Genomic DNA, 13,086 nt, shown 5'->3' with positions numbered 1-13,086 from the left:
AACTCGCTCCGACTCGGATCGCCGATCCTATTGATCCTGGACAATCTCGGTCGGAGGACCGAGTTAATGGCGATTAGCCGGCGATCGTTGTCTCCGCGAAATTGCTCGCTTCGAGTACAATTCACTAGCCTCGAAAGTTGCTCGAAGGAGCCATCGACCTTTGGACTCTGTTCCTTCGATCTGGATCGATTTTCTTTCGAAGTGGCTCGGCAAAGCGGACCGTTCGAAGATTCTGAACGATCGAGCGACAGTAGCGTCGATCGTAGGAACGAAGAACGAATCGGGATCGCTCTCGACGCTCTCGTTGACCCAATCATCGTCTTCCGCTTACAAATCTTTGGTGTTTCGTGTCGCGTCCAGGTGGCACCGGTTCCAGAAGCATGACCGCGCTGAACAACGCCGTGAGACACGCGACGGACGGTTTCATCGGCATCCTGGACATGTTCGGCTTCGAGGACCCGAAACCCAGCCAGCTGGAGCACCTGTGCATCAATCTCTGCGCGGAGACGATGCAACACTTCTACAACACCCACATATTCAAAAGCTCGATCGAGAGCTGCCGCGACGAGGGGATACGGTGCGACGTGGAGGTCGACTACGTCGACAACGTGCCGTGCATCGATCTCATTTCCTCCCTGGTGAGTCGCTCGAACGATTTTACGCTCCTGGCTCGTGAACGCGTGGCCGATGATTTGTCGTGCGAGGCGTAAGCGTTGTCCACGCGTTTCGTCCGTAGCGCACCGGATTGCTGAGCATGCTGGACGTCGAGTGCTCGATACGCGGTACTGCCGAAAGCTACGTGGCCAAAGTGAAGGTGCAACACAAACAGAATCCACGGTTGTTCGAGCCGAGGACCGTCGACTGCAGATCCTTCGGGATACAGCATTTCGCCGGCAGGGTCACTTACGACGCGTCGGACTTCTTGGGTGCGTACGAAAAAATCACTTCCCTCCGGTACAAGTACAGCGGGTGTCCAGGGGACACTCTCGCGCGACGTGTCGATCGAATCGATCCTTCTTCCAACGACGTTTGCTCAAACTTTCGTCTACTTAAGATAACGACACAGATATTTACGACACACCGTAGGAAATAGTCAACGAGCTTGCCAATTCGATTTTTGCTCGATCGAAATTCGTACCTGTACGTTTAATTTCTAATTCAGAAGGTCGTATATTTTCTGGAGCATCGGTATACGGGAATACCCCGCTTAACGGCAAAACCGTCGTCGACGTCCCTTTGTTTCTACGAAAAGAAAGAGGAAAAAAAGAAAGAAACAAAAAACAAAGAAAATCACGCTACCGCTCGTTGTAAAGTACATTTTTCCCATCCGAAGATACCAATAAAGACGTAGTGCCCGACGATCTGGTCGCCGTGTTCTACAAGCACACGTGCAGCTTCGGTTTCGCGACCCACCTGTTCGGCAGCGAGCTGAAAGCTCTCTACGCGAGCGACACCGTGCCCAGGGGCGTCAGCTTCAGGATATCGCCGACGTCTCACACAGACCTGTAAGACATCCGGTTCGAGCCGTAACCGTAGATCGAAACGCGCATGACTCCTCCGCGGATGGCGATCGATCGTGTTTGTGTGCTCGTGATTTCAGTTTGAACGGGGACGAGCCGATCTCCACGTTGACTCAGGACTTCCACACGAGGCTGGATAATCTCTTGAGAACTCTCGTCCATGCCAGACCCCACTTTGTCAGGTGCATTAGAAGCAACGGCACAGAAACCCCGCTCCACCTAGACCGAGGCGTGACTATGCGTCAGATACGATCCCTTCAAGTTCTGGAGACAGTAAATCTAATGGCCGGAGGTACGTCTTGAAACTATTCCGGACGTTGAACTTACATGCGCGCGTCCGGGCTTAGGTCTCGGTTATCGTGCGACGTTAGAGCTCGCGTTTGCTCTTTCGGCGGCGAGCTGGCTCCGCGTACCCGCTAGACAGCCGGCTGTCTCTCCGGGAGCGCGATATTACTTCCTAGTTCGCGTCCCAGCGGAGTCTCGATAATCCGGGACAAAGTAGGCACCGAGTCACGGTGAATCGGGATCGAGAAGTCGCCCCGAGACTCGATTCCGACGAAAATACTCGAACCCGAATCGAGAAACTTCCAATCATCGAGAACCTTTCCCGTACCCCAGGCTACCCGCATCGGATGCGCTTCAAGGCGTTCAACGCCAGGTACAGACTGATCGCGCCCTTCAAGCAGCTGCGCCGCGCCGAGGAGCAAGCCGTAGAGGACACCAAGCTCATTCTACAGAACGCCCAACAATTGAAGAGCAAATTCGGCGCGAGTACCAGCTGGGCGCTCGGCAAGAGGCACATCTTCCTCAGCGAGGGTATCAGGCAGCAGCTAGAGAATCTACGCTCGGAAACAAGGAGGAGGGCCGCCACCGCGATACAGGTGATATCATTTTTCGCGTTTAAACGTCGAAAAAGAATCGATTCGCCGGTGAAACTCAACGAGACCTTGAAGATAATTCTATACGCGTTTTAGTGTCGAGGGGGGGTTTATTTTTTTTTGTACGTCGGTTCAAAAGTAGCGTCCACGATTCCCTTTCGCGCGAAACCATCGAATCGGATTACCTCGATGTCGTCAACTCCCCTCTCGTTTATCCGATGATCAGGCTACGTGGAGAGGTTGGAGAGTACGAAGAAGATGGCCGCTGAGGAAGACCACGATAGGCGTGACGTCCGGGATCGGGCAGAAGAAACACCAACAGCCGACCTCGACCAACACCGGCACCGTTCAGAGAAACGTGACCACCGCCGCTGGAACCGGAACCGGAACGCGACCCAGGCCGCAACCGATCGCCGGTACGCCACCCCCTGATCCATCGGAGAAGTGTGCGGATCAGAAGATGATCCAACAGACGTGCACCCTCTTTGGGTTGGATTTGGTAAGAGTCGCTTCTCGCGGATTTCCACCGATCTCGTTTCTTTCGGATTCCTTTATAAATTCAACCTGAAACTTTGTTCACCGTCGAATGGAAGAGGAAGTCTTTGGAACTTTGTTTCAGGAACGACCGCCTCCTGTCCCACCCAGCAGGTCCTACACCGTGACAGGTAACACGAAGTTGGGTTATCCGCAAACGAGGATCATGAAGATGCCTTTCCCAGGTAAGAGACACTTCGTTTCGTGAAAGAAAGTGCTCAACCTCGAAAGAAACGGTTACCCCTTGACTCGGTTTCAACGAACGATTGTAAACCGTTTACATTCGCGCTACGGGATCTCGGTAAAAGGTCGAACTTTACCAGGCCTTGGACCGCTGAAAAATAATAATTTCAACCGACCGTTCTCCCGTTCTTGGGTACCCTTCGGGCATCGTCCACGTTGGATAAATTTGAACGATTTCGAGTATTCGGTCGACGATTTCACGACCAACCCGTTAATCGAGTTAGCGTTCCTGCATTCCCAATTCCCCCGAAATTGTTGTTGTTTCAGAGGAGGGAGAAGGAGAGGTTGTCCTGCTGAAAGGCGAGACGGTTCTGGTGGTAGGGGCGTCCCCCAGGCGCGGTCACCTCCTGGTGGAGCACAACAACACGACGTTGCACGTGCCGTATCAGTTCATGGAGCTGAAGCCCTGTAATATTAACGTTTGAACGCGTTATTTATTCCGTGTTGACCGATTGTACGAACGCGCCGTATCACGGCCGCGGATCCGCGCCGCGACGCGCCACGAAATTCGAATCGTCGGTGACGTGCGCGGGGACTCGTCGACGCCGAGAGTCCGCGCGACGAATCGGGAGAACCTCGCCGCATCGAGATTAGAAGGGCGGCGTCTGGCTCGCGGCGAAGCGGGTTCCGCGGGACACTGAACTTTGTCCTTTAATTAATTACACCGGCCGTTGAGCGAGTTCAACGCGGAAGTCGCTGGAACGGTGTGCTTATCGGCCGTTCGAGACGCGGCCGCGCAACGAGGTTCACCGTCGACGTTCGAACCGCTCTTCCTACCCTCCCGTGTTCACCGTCGACCGCGGTGAGTCACGTTCGTCTTCCATGTAGATAAGTACACGCACGTCGACGTACGTTTTCGAATTAGTAAGCACGTTAGCCGTTAAATACCTTCGAGCCGCTGCCGGCTCGCGTCGAGAAACAGAGAGACGTACAACCGTGTACAAACGCTGTTCGGGGATTTCGGTGGACAAGAGCGACGTCCTTTTGGACACACCGGTTTACGAATAACCGAAACGACCGAGAGCTTATAGGAACGTGGAAACTCCTTTGAAACGTCGACGGGGAACAACACCGCTCGGCAACGGTAAACGGGGCGCCATACGGAGAAGCGTCCCCTTTTTTAATTGTCCACGAGTAGCTCGTGTTTTTCCTTTCCAAACGAACGATATTAGCTCGAAAAATTCTTGCCGGCAGGTGTCTTTAATATAGACCGTCCCGGCGCGGATCTCGGTCCTTTCCGAACTAATAATGACGGCGCGCCGGATACACCGTTGCGGCGTAATTGGGAAATTTGTGAATTCAATTTGAACGGATTTTACATCGAGACGCTGGTTGGAGAACGGATCGGGCGGTAGCGCAACGTCGAGATTATTTTTAGTCGCGGAGGTTCGTTCGTCGAGACTTTCTAATTGATATTATTCGCTCCCGATTGAAAGCCGTGAGCGGTGATCGATAAACGTGGACAGCTACGAATGCGTAACTCGGACTACCGACGAAGTTGTACCGTCGCGACGCGCTCGAAACGACGGACGTTGCTCGCCACCGGAAACCTCGAACGGTCTCAACCGTGAGAACTCGGGCCACGATAGGCTGAAAATATCTTAACCGTATACATCTACGCATAGATTTTACGTGTATAGCGTAACGGGTGTCACGTAACGCTACGTGAGCCTGATCCGTGGCACGCGCTTAACCCTACGATCTTCGACGGGGAACTTCTTTCTTTGTTTCGTCTCGTCTCCTCGCGGTCTATAAATATAATATTTGCCAAGGTCCTCGGAGGAGATTTTAACGGCGACTCGGTCGTCCAAGAAGAAACCGCGGGGAGCGAGCTCGAACGATCGAGAGTTCGAAGAGAGCCCTCTTGGGAAGCGTTAGCGAGGAGTGGCCCCGACGAGGAAGGTTCGAAGCCCGTGGTTGAACGATATTTACCAACAGTATTCTTTCGTCTGTCTTTGAATTCTTAGTGCCAATTTCTAGAAGGAAATCTGTCGCTATGTGCGCCGCGAAACCACCGAATTTCGTCCGCTCTTCGTTCCTCGAGATTTCATCGATCCGGAAGCGTCACAGAGAAAGAAAAAGAAAAAAGAACCGCGCGGTGGACGGAATTCGGTGGTTTGGTCGTGCGTTCGCACGTGTATTATATTAGTTATCGTAAGGACATCCTCGACAGTAGCAATAAACGATAGGCCTAATGGATCCGTTACTCTATCATCGTTCTATCGCGATAATCATAACGCAACAGTTGCAACAGCGAATCGGTTGAGGTAGACCGCTTTGTAGATACACGGAACTCGTTCGGTTAGAAACGATGTAAGCGTCCATTGAGAACGGTTCGCCCTAGAAACTCTCGAGAGCAGCGTCTCGAGGACTGTACATACGAGTATGTATGCCGACGTTAACGTAGTTTACAGATACCGGAAGCCGAAGCACGCGTATAGGTAGCTGTAAGCGCGTCGAGGAGTTCTGGAATAAAGTATAAGCGTCTTTGAGAACGGTTCACGGTGAAATGGATCATTTCGAACAACGGTTCCCCCTCTCCTCGTTTCGTTACTTGGTACGCGATTATTTTTTACGGACCGAGCGATACTTTGCTCTCTCGTTTGTTTCCCTTTTCGAAGAGAATCGAACGGAACTCTCGAGAGAGCCGCGGAAGGGTCCCCCGGTTTAAACCGCTTCGATAACATCAACTATATCCAGCATTAACGCTCCTACAGGATTACTTCCGGTGTTAGCAGACCCGTACAAATATTTGTCTCGCTCGGGGTGGTTTGATTCGGCGAAGCCCACAAGCCGGGTTGCGAAATATTTTTATACCATTTTATTCCCGTGTACGGGCCACTCGGTAAACCGGTAGTCGCGAGCCGCGATATGGTTATTCTGTGGGAAAAAGTGAGACGAAAATACGGAATAACAGTTTTTTCCGTAGGTGGTTTTGTTTTCGAGAAAATCGATTTCGAATATTCGGGTCTGGCCATTACTACAGGTTTTTGCTCGCCTCGGTGTTCCCGAACGGTTGTTCGCGGGTTGTTCGTTCTATTCTATCGTCGTTCGTTCGTTTCGATCGGTTGAAAAAGGTAATACCGTACCGTTCTCTCAGCTTACGATCGACGCGAGTAACGACACCCAGCACGGTGAAACGTCAAAGAATCTTCGAAATAAATTTCTTCGAAAATCGAGCTCCGTGGGGAAAGATTTCGTTGCATATTTTCATTTCGCACCGCTTAAAAGACAGCTTGTACGTCATCTCGGGAAACGGGACGCGGTACCGAGTCGCGACAAAACGCTGCATCCCCTCGCACCCCTTCTTCGCAGTTATTCGTAATCCGAGGGCTGCTCCCGCCCCCGCCCCCGCCCCCTCCCCGCCTCGTTAATTGCATCGTCTTCGTCGTTCCGGTAATGGCGTAACGCGGCGTTTCCTAAAGGTTCGCGAGCAACGTTAAGCTCCGCGCGTATACTTTGACTCGGTCGCGGATTCCCGGGTGCACCGGTGTCGAGGCGTCGTTCGGGCGTCCCGACGCCGCGAAGACGTCTCCCTTGCGGGCAGAGCCGCGCGTCAAAGGGGGCAAACTTAACGCGCCGAGTGACTTACTCGCGGCTGGCTGCACGTGCACACGTGGCTCGAGTGCACGTTGCAGCTACACGCGCCGCTGCGCCTAGCAAAATTATGTCGCGTACGAGTTAATAACAACGCGTTTCGACGTCGTATCGAGACGATTCCAACGTTCGCTCGCTCGCTCGCTCGCTCGTTGGTTGGTTCGTTCTCCCTCTCGCTCGCTCGTTCGCTCGCCGAAGTTATTAACTACCGACGCGACTGATTTCCGCGAATCCGGCGTTAATTAGCTTTTAATTAACATCGTTTCGTAGGGACCGGGCAACGTTTATGCAACTCGCTCGACTCGTTTCCGCTCGGCCGGATTTATTTCAGCCGCTTTGATCTCGTTGCAGCGGACAGGAATTTGGTTAATTATTCGACCAACTCGCGGGGAGGGGGACGGGAGGGAGGGTGGAGGGAAGAGGATGGGATATTTAACGAAGCACGCGGAGAATTTTAAGAGAGTATCGTTGACGAGTACTCTCCGCTTCGGGATTTTGGCTACCGAGTTCGATGGCTTTGTAAAAGGTCTTCGCGGGATAGTTGTTCGGGATTCGGTGTTTACAGTCGATCTATCGGGATCCGGGACCGGGGCCGAATTTTTCCTCGCGGTTTCGGTGTCAGAATTTCGATCGAGTTTCGCGCGTATACGCTACGTGACGCGGCTTGTCCGAGTACAGGAGCGTCGGTTCCTCCTTCAACGCGATTCTTTTTTGCTTGAAATCGTAAAGTTAACGCGTATCGAGGTCTCGACGAAAGGTCCGGTTGCCTAGAAAACTATGCATCCGTGTGCACGAATTAAATACAAACCACGACCCGCGTAAAGCGTTGCAAGGTGTTTTCTCGGCAACCAACGAACACGACATCGTTTTCTTTCGAACGATTCAGGGGGCGATTAAAGAAAGTCACGAGATCTTTTTAAACGACAGTCACCGTTACACGGTTTGGTAAGAGCTGTCCAAGTAACGAAGAACGCGTACCATCCTTTGTTTAAAAAAAGATCTAACCAACCCTCCTTTTTATCCTATTAGTCGGCTCTCGAAAAATGTAATTTAAAGCAAAAACGAAATCGTCGGTTTCTGAAAGAATAACCCGTAACGCCTTATCCGCTCGATCCAGTACGTAGATTGTTAACGAAAGGAGTTTACCGTGCGTAAATACGGTTATAAATGTACTTAAAAGTGTCGAGCAACCGAGAGAGTATCCGTTAAAAAATATATACCCAGGGTGGTGCATCGTGCCACGGGCAAAAGGACAGTGTAAATTGACCTCGTTTCTACCGGACAAGTTAATCTACGTCCTAGACCGGTTTAGCGAGAAATTTCACGGGTACTCTAACGCGAAAACCCTCGAGGCTGAAGTTTTCGCGTTCTTGGGGATCTGGAAACTCGACGCTTCCCCTCGGTGTCGCGGCGCCAATCACGGTCCCTCGGTCCTCTCTCTTTTGTTTCGGATTTTATTTTCCAAGCGGGCCGTCTCCGCCACGTTGTTGACTATTGCCTTCCGTTTCTCGCGTGTCTCTTCTCTTCGCGACGATGTTAACGGGACGTCCGGCGTGACACCCGCGAGAGGAAACCGGTGCCGCGTCGCAGCTCGTTTCCGGGATACGCTCGCCGCCTCCGTCGCCTCCGCCGCCGCCGCGGAGGAATGCACGCCGCGCGGAAAGAAGAATAAGAATTCCACGGTGTCACTCGCGCGTCGAATACGAGTCTCTCGAGCGCGAGGTATGCGTCAATATACGAAATTTTTCTTGTTTCGCGTTCTCCCGACGTCACCGAGAATCCTCGCTGCGAAGATCGGAGAACCGACGCTCGGTACGAGCACGGCCGGGAAATTGGAAGAATTCGTCGGGGACTATGGAACTTTCGACAATTTTTTCAACGACTTCTGAAACGATTCGTCCAAGATTCGTTTGCGCCTTCTTCGTCGATCTTTCGCGATGAAACGGCCACGAGCCTCTCTTTGAAGCTTTCACCGGGAAAGGTGACTTCTGGACCGAGAGGAATGTACTGTCTGTCTACGAAAAGAAGACAGAGGAGCGTTTACGTCCCTACTCTGGTTCGTGACGGTGGAGGGGATCGTACAGCGGCCAATGACGACGCGCTATGGTAGGGGAAGTGGTGGATCGTGGACCAGAGTGGGGAGGTAAACGCTCGTTGGTCTTCTCGTCGCGGACAGACAGTAGTATTGTACCACGTGTAAAGACAACGTGAACAGAATTCTCCTCTACCATTGTCGTCATTGATCGAGGACGGTGAAGAGAATCGACAGCGTCCAATGACGACGCGTTATGGTAAGGGAAGTGGTAGATCGTGAACCAGAGTGGGGAGGTAAACGCTCGTTGGTCTTCTAATCGCGAACAGACAGTAGTATTATACCACGTGTAAGGACGACGTGAACAGCGTCGAGCAATTTTTGAGCATTCTCCTCTACCATTGTCACCATTGACCGAGAACGGTGAAAAGAATCGACAGCGTCCAATGACGACGCCCAATGGTAGGGGAATTGATTGACCGTGAACCAGAGTGGGGAGGTAAACGCTCGTTGGTCTTCTCGTCGCTGACGGACAGTAGTACCACGTGTAAGGACAACGTGAACAGCGTCGAGCAGTTTTTGCTCGGTGGAAGATCGACCGAAACGTTTTCTTCTTCCAGAGGTCAACTATTCAGCTCCGCGCAGTACGTACATTGTTACAGTTTGCCGAACCGTTCGTTTGCAACACAAAGCGTGCCGGAGTAGCACGTGCGAGGATACTGCGATTCTTGCAGATGCAAGGGGCCACGGAGGTGGAAAGCGAGATACCTTTTACGGCGTGTCGTAACAATTCCCGTCTCTGAAACTCGACGCAAGGCGAGTATATTACAACGCGATAGAAAATATTTCTTTACAGGTATAACGTGCGATAGTCGTGCAGCGAAAGGCGCTCGAAACGCATCGTCCTCCGTGCATCCTAATTAGGAGGAAAGTTTGCTTCGCGAGCACCACGGGTAAATTACCTATCGGCGAGCTCTTAACCAAAGACGAGTAGAATTTGATCCGCGTAAAGGCAACGTACGGGTGGCTCAGTGTGCGCGAAATTTTATTTTCTTCCCTGTATAGGTTACAACGAGATGGCTCTGATTTCTTAATTAAGAGTTCCTCCAAGTTTAATTTCCATCGAGAGTCGGTCGAAACTTACTCGGATATCAATTTCGCGCCGAACTTCGAAAGAGTTGTACACGTACGCGATAAGAGATTAAAGAAACGTAGTTGCCCGAAGTTCGAACGAAGATCGCCAAGACAAAGCGCGCGGAGCTCGTAATTTTACCAATCTGAATAAATTTCGATTAACCTTATTAGTAGAAAATTAATCGAGATGGAACTTTGGACATATTTTTCGTACAACTTTTAATATAGTTTTTCAAAATCCTATATTTCGTTATTTATGTCGGATTCGTTCCGAAGCTGACACGTCCTCTCCGTGGTATCGTTGCTTCTTCGAGTGATAATTGTTGTTTAGGTATATATAGATACTGAAATTTTGGTTTAACGTTCTAAGGTGAGTTTTTGAAATATTCTATTATACTCTGGGTCTCATAAACTGAAATAGATAATGCAAGTGCAAACACGAGTCAACTCCTGACTAGTCAACAAGGTTCGGGCATGAGAACACGAGTTAATTCGTGACCGGTCCAGAAAATTTGGACATGAAAACACGAGTTGACTCGTGACTGGTCAACAAAATTTTTAGCACGAAAATACGAGTTAACTCGTGACCGGTCGACAATGCGTCAAGAGATCCCGTAGAGTCGGAATCTGCTCGAGGAACGGGGACCATTCGCGCAGAACCATCCGAGGTCGTCCCGTGCAAACGGATAAGATCCTTAAACAAAGCGTTTGTCACGGGTGCTGTAACGCGTATGAATTTTCTCCCGGTTAAATTCCTTCCTTGGCGCGTTCCCGCGAGATATCGCCGATAACCAGCGAGCGGATTCGCCGGTGGCTCGAATTCCGGAGGCGGATGTCTGCCGCGGTGCGATAAGGAAAATCTCCGCGGAGCTCTGAAAAATGAGTATATCGGTGTGGTCGCGCGAGCGCGGAACTCGCGGGGATAAATACCCGTTTACGTCGACTTTGTTTCCGCCGCGATCGCGGCTGGATGCGCGGATTAAAAATCGTCGAACGAGAAGGGTAAGAACGACCTGGGGTAATACACCCTCGAGAAATTCGATTAGAGGCTTTCGTTCCGCCCGTGGCCATATGGCCACGTATTTAGATCCAACCGAATAAAATATCCACGCTATCTACGTTTTCATACCCGCGAATATAATACGAGAGTTTCTTTTAGCTTCGTATAAACGGTCCCAGCACGTACAGAGTGTTTCGTATCTCGTGGTATCCGTTTCGGTGGTGAACAGGGATCGTGGAAACAATGAGAGCTCGCGCAAACTTGTGCACCGTTTGGCCCTTCTTGTTAGTTACATTTTTGTACTTCGTTAACGTACGCGTACAGTTGTCGAAAGTATTCGAGATGGAATTTATTCACGGAATAGAATCGGCTCGATTCGAACTTTGCTTATTGCTGGGAACAGACAAGGTCGAGAGACGATAATTTGGTTTCGGTTCGCGATTAAGAATTTCCCGAATTATGAAATATTTATCGTCGTTAAATATTACATATATAATTATATATACATATACATATATATATATATTTTTCGATTGAATTTGCGAAATATTCTCGCTCTCGAAATATTGTATTACCATCGTAAATCGATGCATTCTCGTTCTCGTTCTCTCCGAATAATCTTTGGCACGAAGCATCACCGACCAGAAGTATCCTCGAGTGATACAGTAGTTCGCGGGAAATTTATATTTCGCCAAGGTTCCGTCAAAGCCCGGAGAATACAAAGAATTTTAATGAAACCTCCGAAGCCGAATTTCACCGAAATACTGAACACTCTACTTTTCGTACACGGAATGTTCCGAAAGTTGCCGGCAAAGGGATTCCTGAAAGGGTGAGAAGATTCTAAACGCCGGGGACTTCATCGAACTACCGAAATCTCGAATAGAGAGAGCTAGAGAGAGAGATCGAAAGAGAGACAGACTCAGCCCGTGGCGGAAGTTCTCCAGGGTCTTTAATAACGAGAACTCCGCGAAACTGGCGGGATTCTCGTCACGCGGGGATGGATTCCGAATGGAAGATAGAATTTCAAAAATCGTGTATTCTACGAGAACGGAACGGAATTCCCGATACGGTGGTGGCCACACGAACGAGCGATTCGAAACATCGAACGGATTGCTGCGCCGTGCGCCATCAGAATTCCACGTGCAAACACTGCGCGAATCTCTCTAATTCGGACGCCGAATCGGGGGGCAGAGAGAGGCGGAGTGGCCGGGGGAGGGGGTGCAGCCTCGCCGCAAAGGGTGTGTGCGCACCTAAGCGTCCGTAAATTCTCGGAAGAATTCGCGGCGAATCGGGGTACCAGCATGGACGTGGGCAGAAGTCTCGCGCGAGCGACCGCAATCGGCGAGTTCGTCGGGCAGAAACGATCCTGGGATGGAGCGACGCGGACGTCGACGTCGGCGAGATTTTTTCTTTTTTTTTTTTTCTTTTTTCTCCCCGCCCTCCCTCTCTGCACAACCCTGGCCAAGCGAGAGTCGGTTGTTTGCGGCAGGCTGACACCCACGGGAGAGAGGAACGATCGAATTTGGAACGCCGCGTCGGGGTAGCGTCATGGCCGCGTGTACAACGGAATAACCATCGGCCCCGGGTTCGATTTGCATTTCAATCGACCCACCCTGTATCATTTCGTCCACTCCACCACTGTCGGGCAAAAAAAAAAAAAAAAGAAAAAATGTGGATCCGTATTTCCGAACCAACGTTCCCCCGGATTGCCTTCCCACTTCCCTCTCTTCTCGCGCCTTTCTTCGTACGTGATTCACCGCTGCGCGAAAATATTGCATCGAACTGTTCGACTTGAGCTGGGGTGCTCGAAAAAGTAAGAAAAAAAAATGTAGAAAAGAAAAAATTCAAGTTTATTCTCTTCCCGGCAAGGGTAACAAATTTATCGGATCCCCGCATGAAACGTTGCATGCTGCTTTCTCGTATCGTTAAAGATTAAATAACGACTTTCGCGATTTTTAGCAGTTCGCGCACCGTGGACGTTCGAAGAGATTCGGCGTTGGAACGCTCACGGACGTTCGACGAGTGGTGCATCGCGAAACGTTCGAGTAAGGGGACCACCGATGCCCAAAGCACGGCTGGAGAACTTTTCTTTTCTTTTATTTTACAAGCGAGACAGTCGCCTAGTATACAGAGAGTCTGTTTTTGACC

General features: G+C 50.8%; 1 protein-coding gene across 1 annotated transcript in view; it reads left to right on the top strand.

The window, feature by feature from the left end:
• Positions 1-5,666, top strand: part of Dachs (unconventional myosin-IXb-like dachs) — a 31,112-nt gene extending 25,446 nt beyond the window's left edge. The window contains exons 10-17 of the mRNA XM_076327667.1: positions 361-638; positions 737-926; positions 1,334-1,505; positions 1,601-1,812; positions 2,139-2,401; positions 2,625-2,897; positions 3,018-3,117; positions 3,443-5,666. Of these exons, the coding sequence (XP_076183782.1) occupies positions 361-638; positions 737-926; positions 1,334-1,505; positions 1,601-1,812; positions 2,139-2,401; positions 2,625-2,897; positions 3,018-3,117; positions 3,443-3,600 (1,646 nt within the window). The 3' untranslated portion in view covers positions 3,601-5,666. The remainder of the gene's footprint in view (positions 1-360; positions 639-736; positions 927-1,333; positions 1,506-1,600; positions 1,813-2,138; positions 2,402-2,624; positions 2,898-3,017; positions 3,118-3,442) is intronic.
• The last annotated feature ends 7,420 nt before the right edge of the window (positions 5,667-13,086 follow it).

This window comes from Ptiloglossa arizonensis, chromosome 1, assembly GCF_051014685.1.
Source record: "Ptiloglossa arizonensis isolate GNS036 chromosome 1, iyPtiAriz1_principal, whole genome shotgun sequence".
Lineage (NCBI taxonomy): Eukaryota > Metazoa > Arthropoda > Insecta > Hymenoptera > Colletidae > Ptiloglossa > Ptiloglossa arizonensis.
Note: the sequence above shows the minus strand (reverse complement) of the source record. Positions and strands in the feature narration are given on the sequence as shown.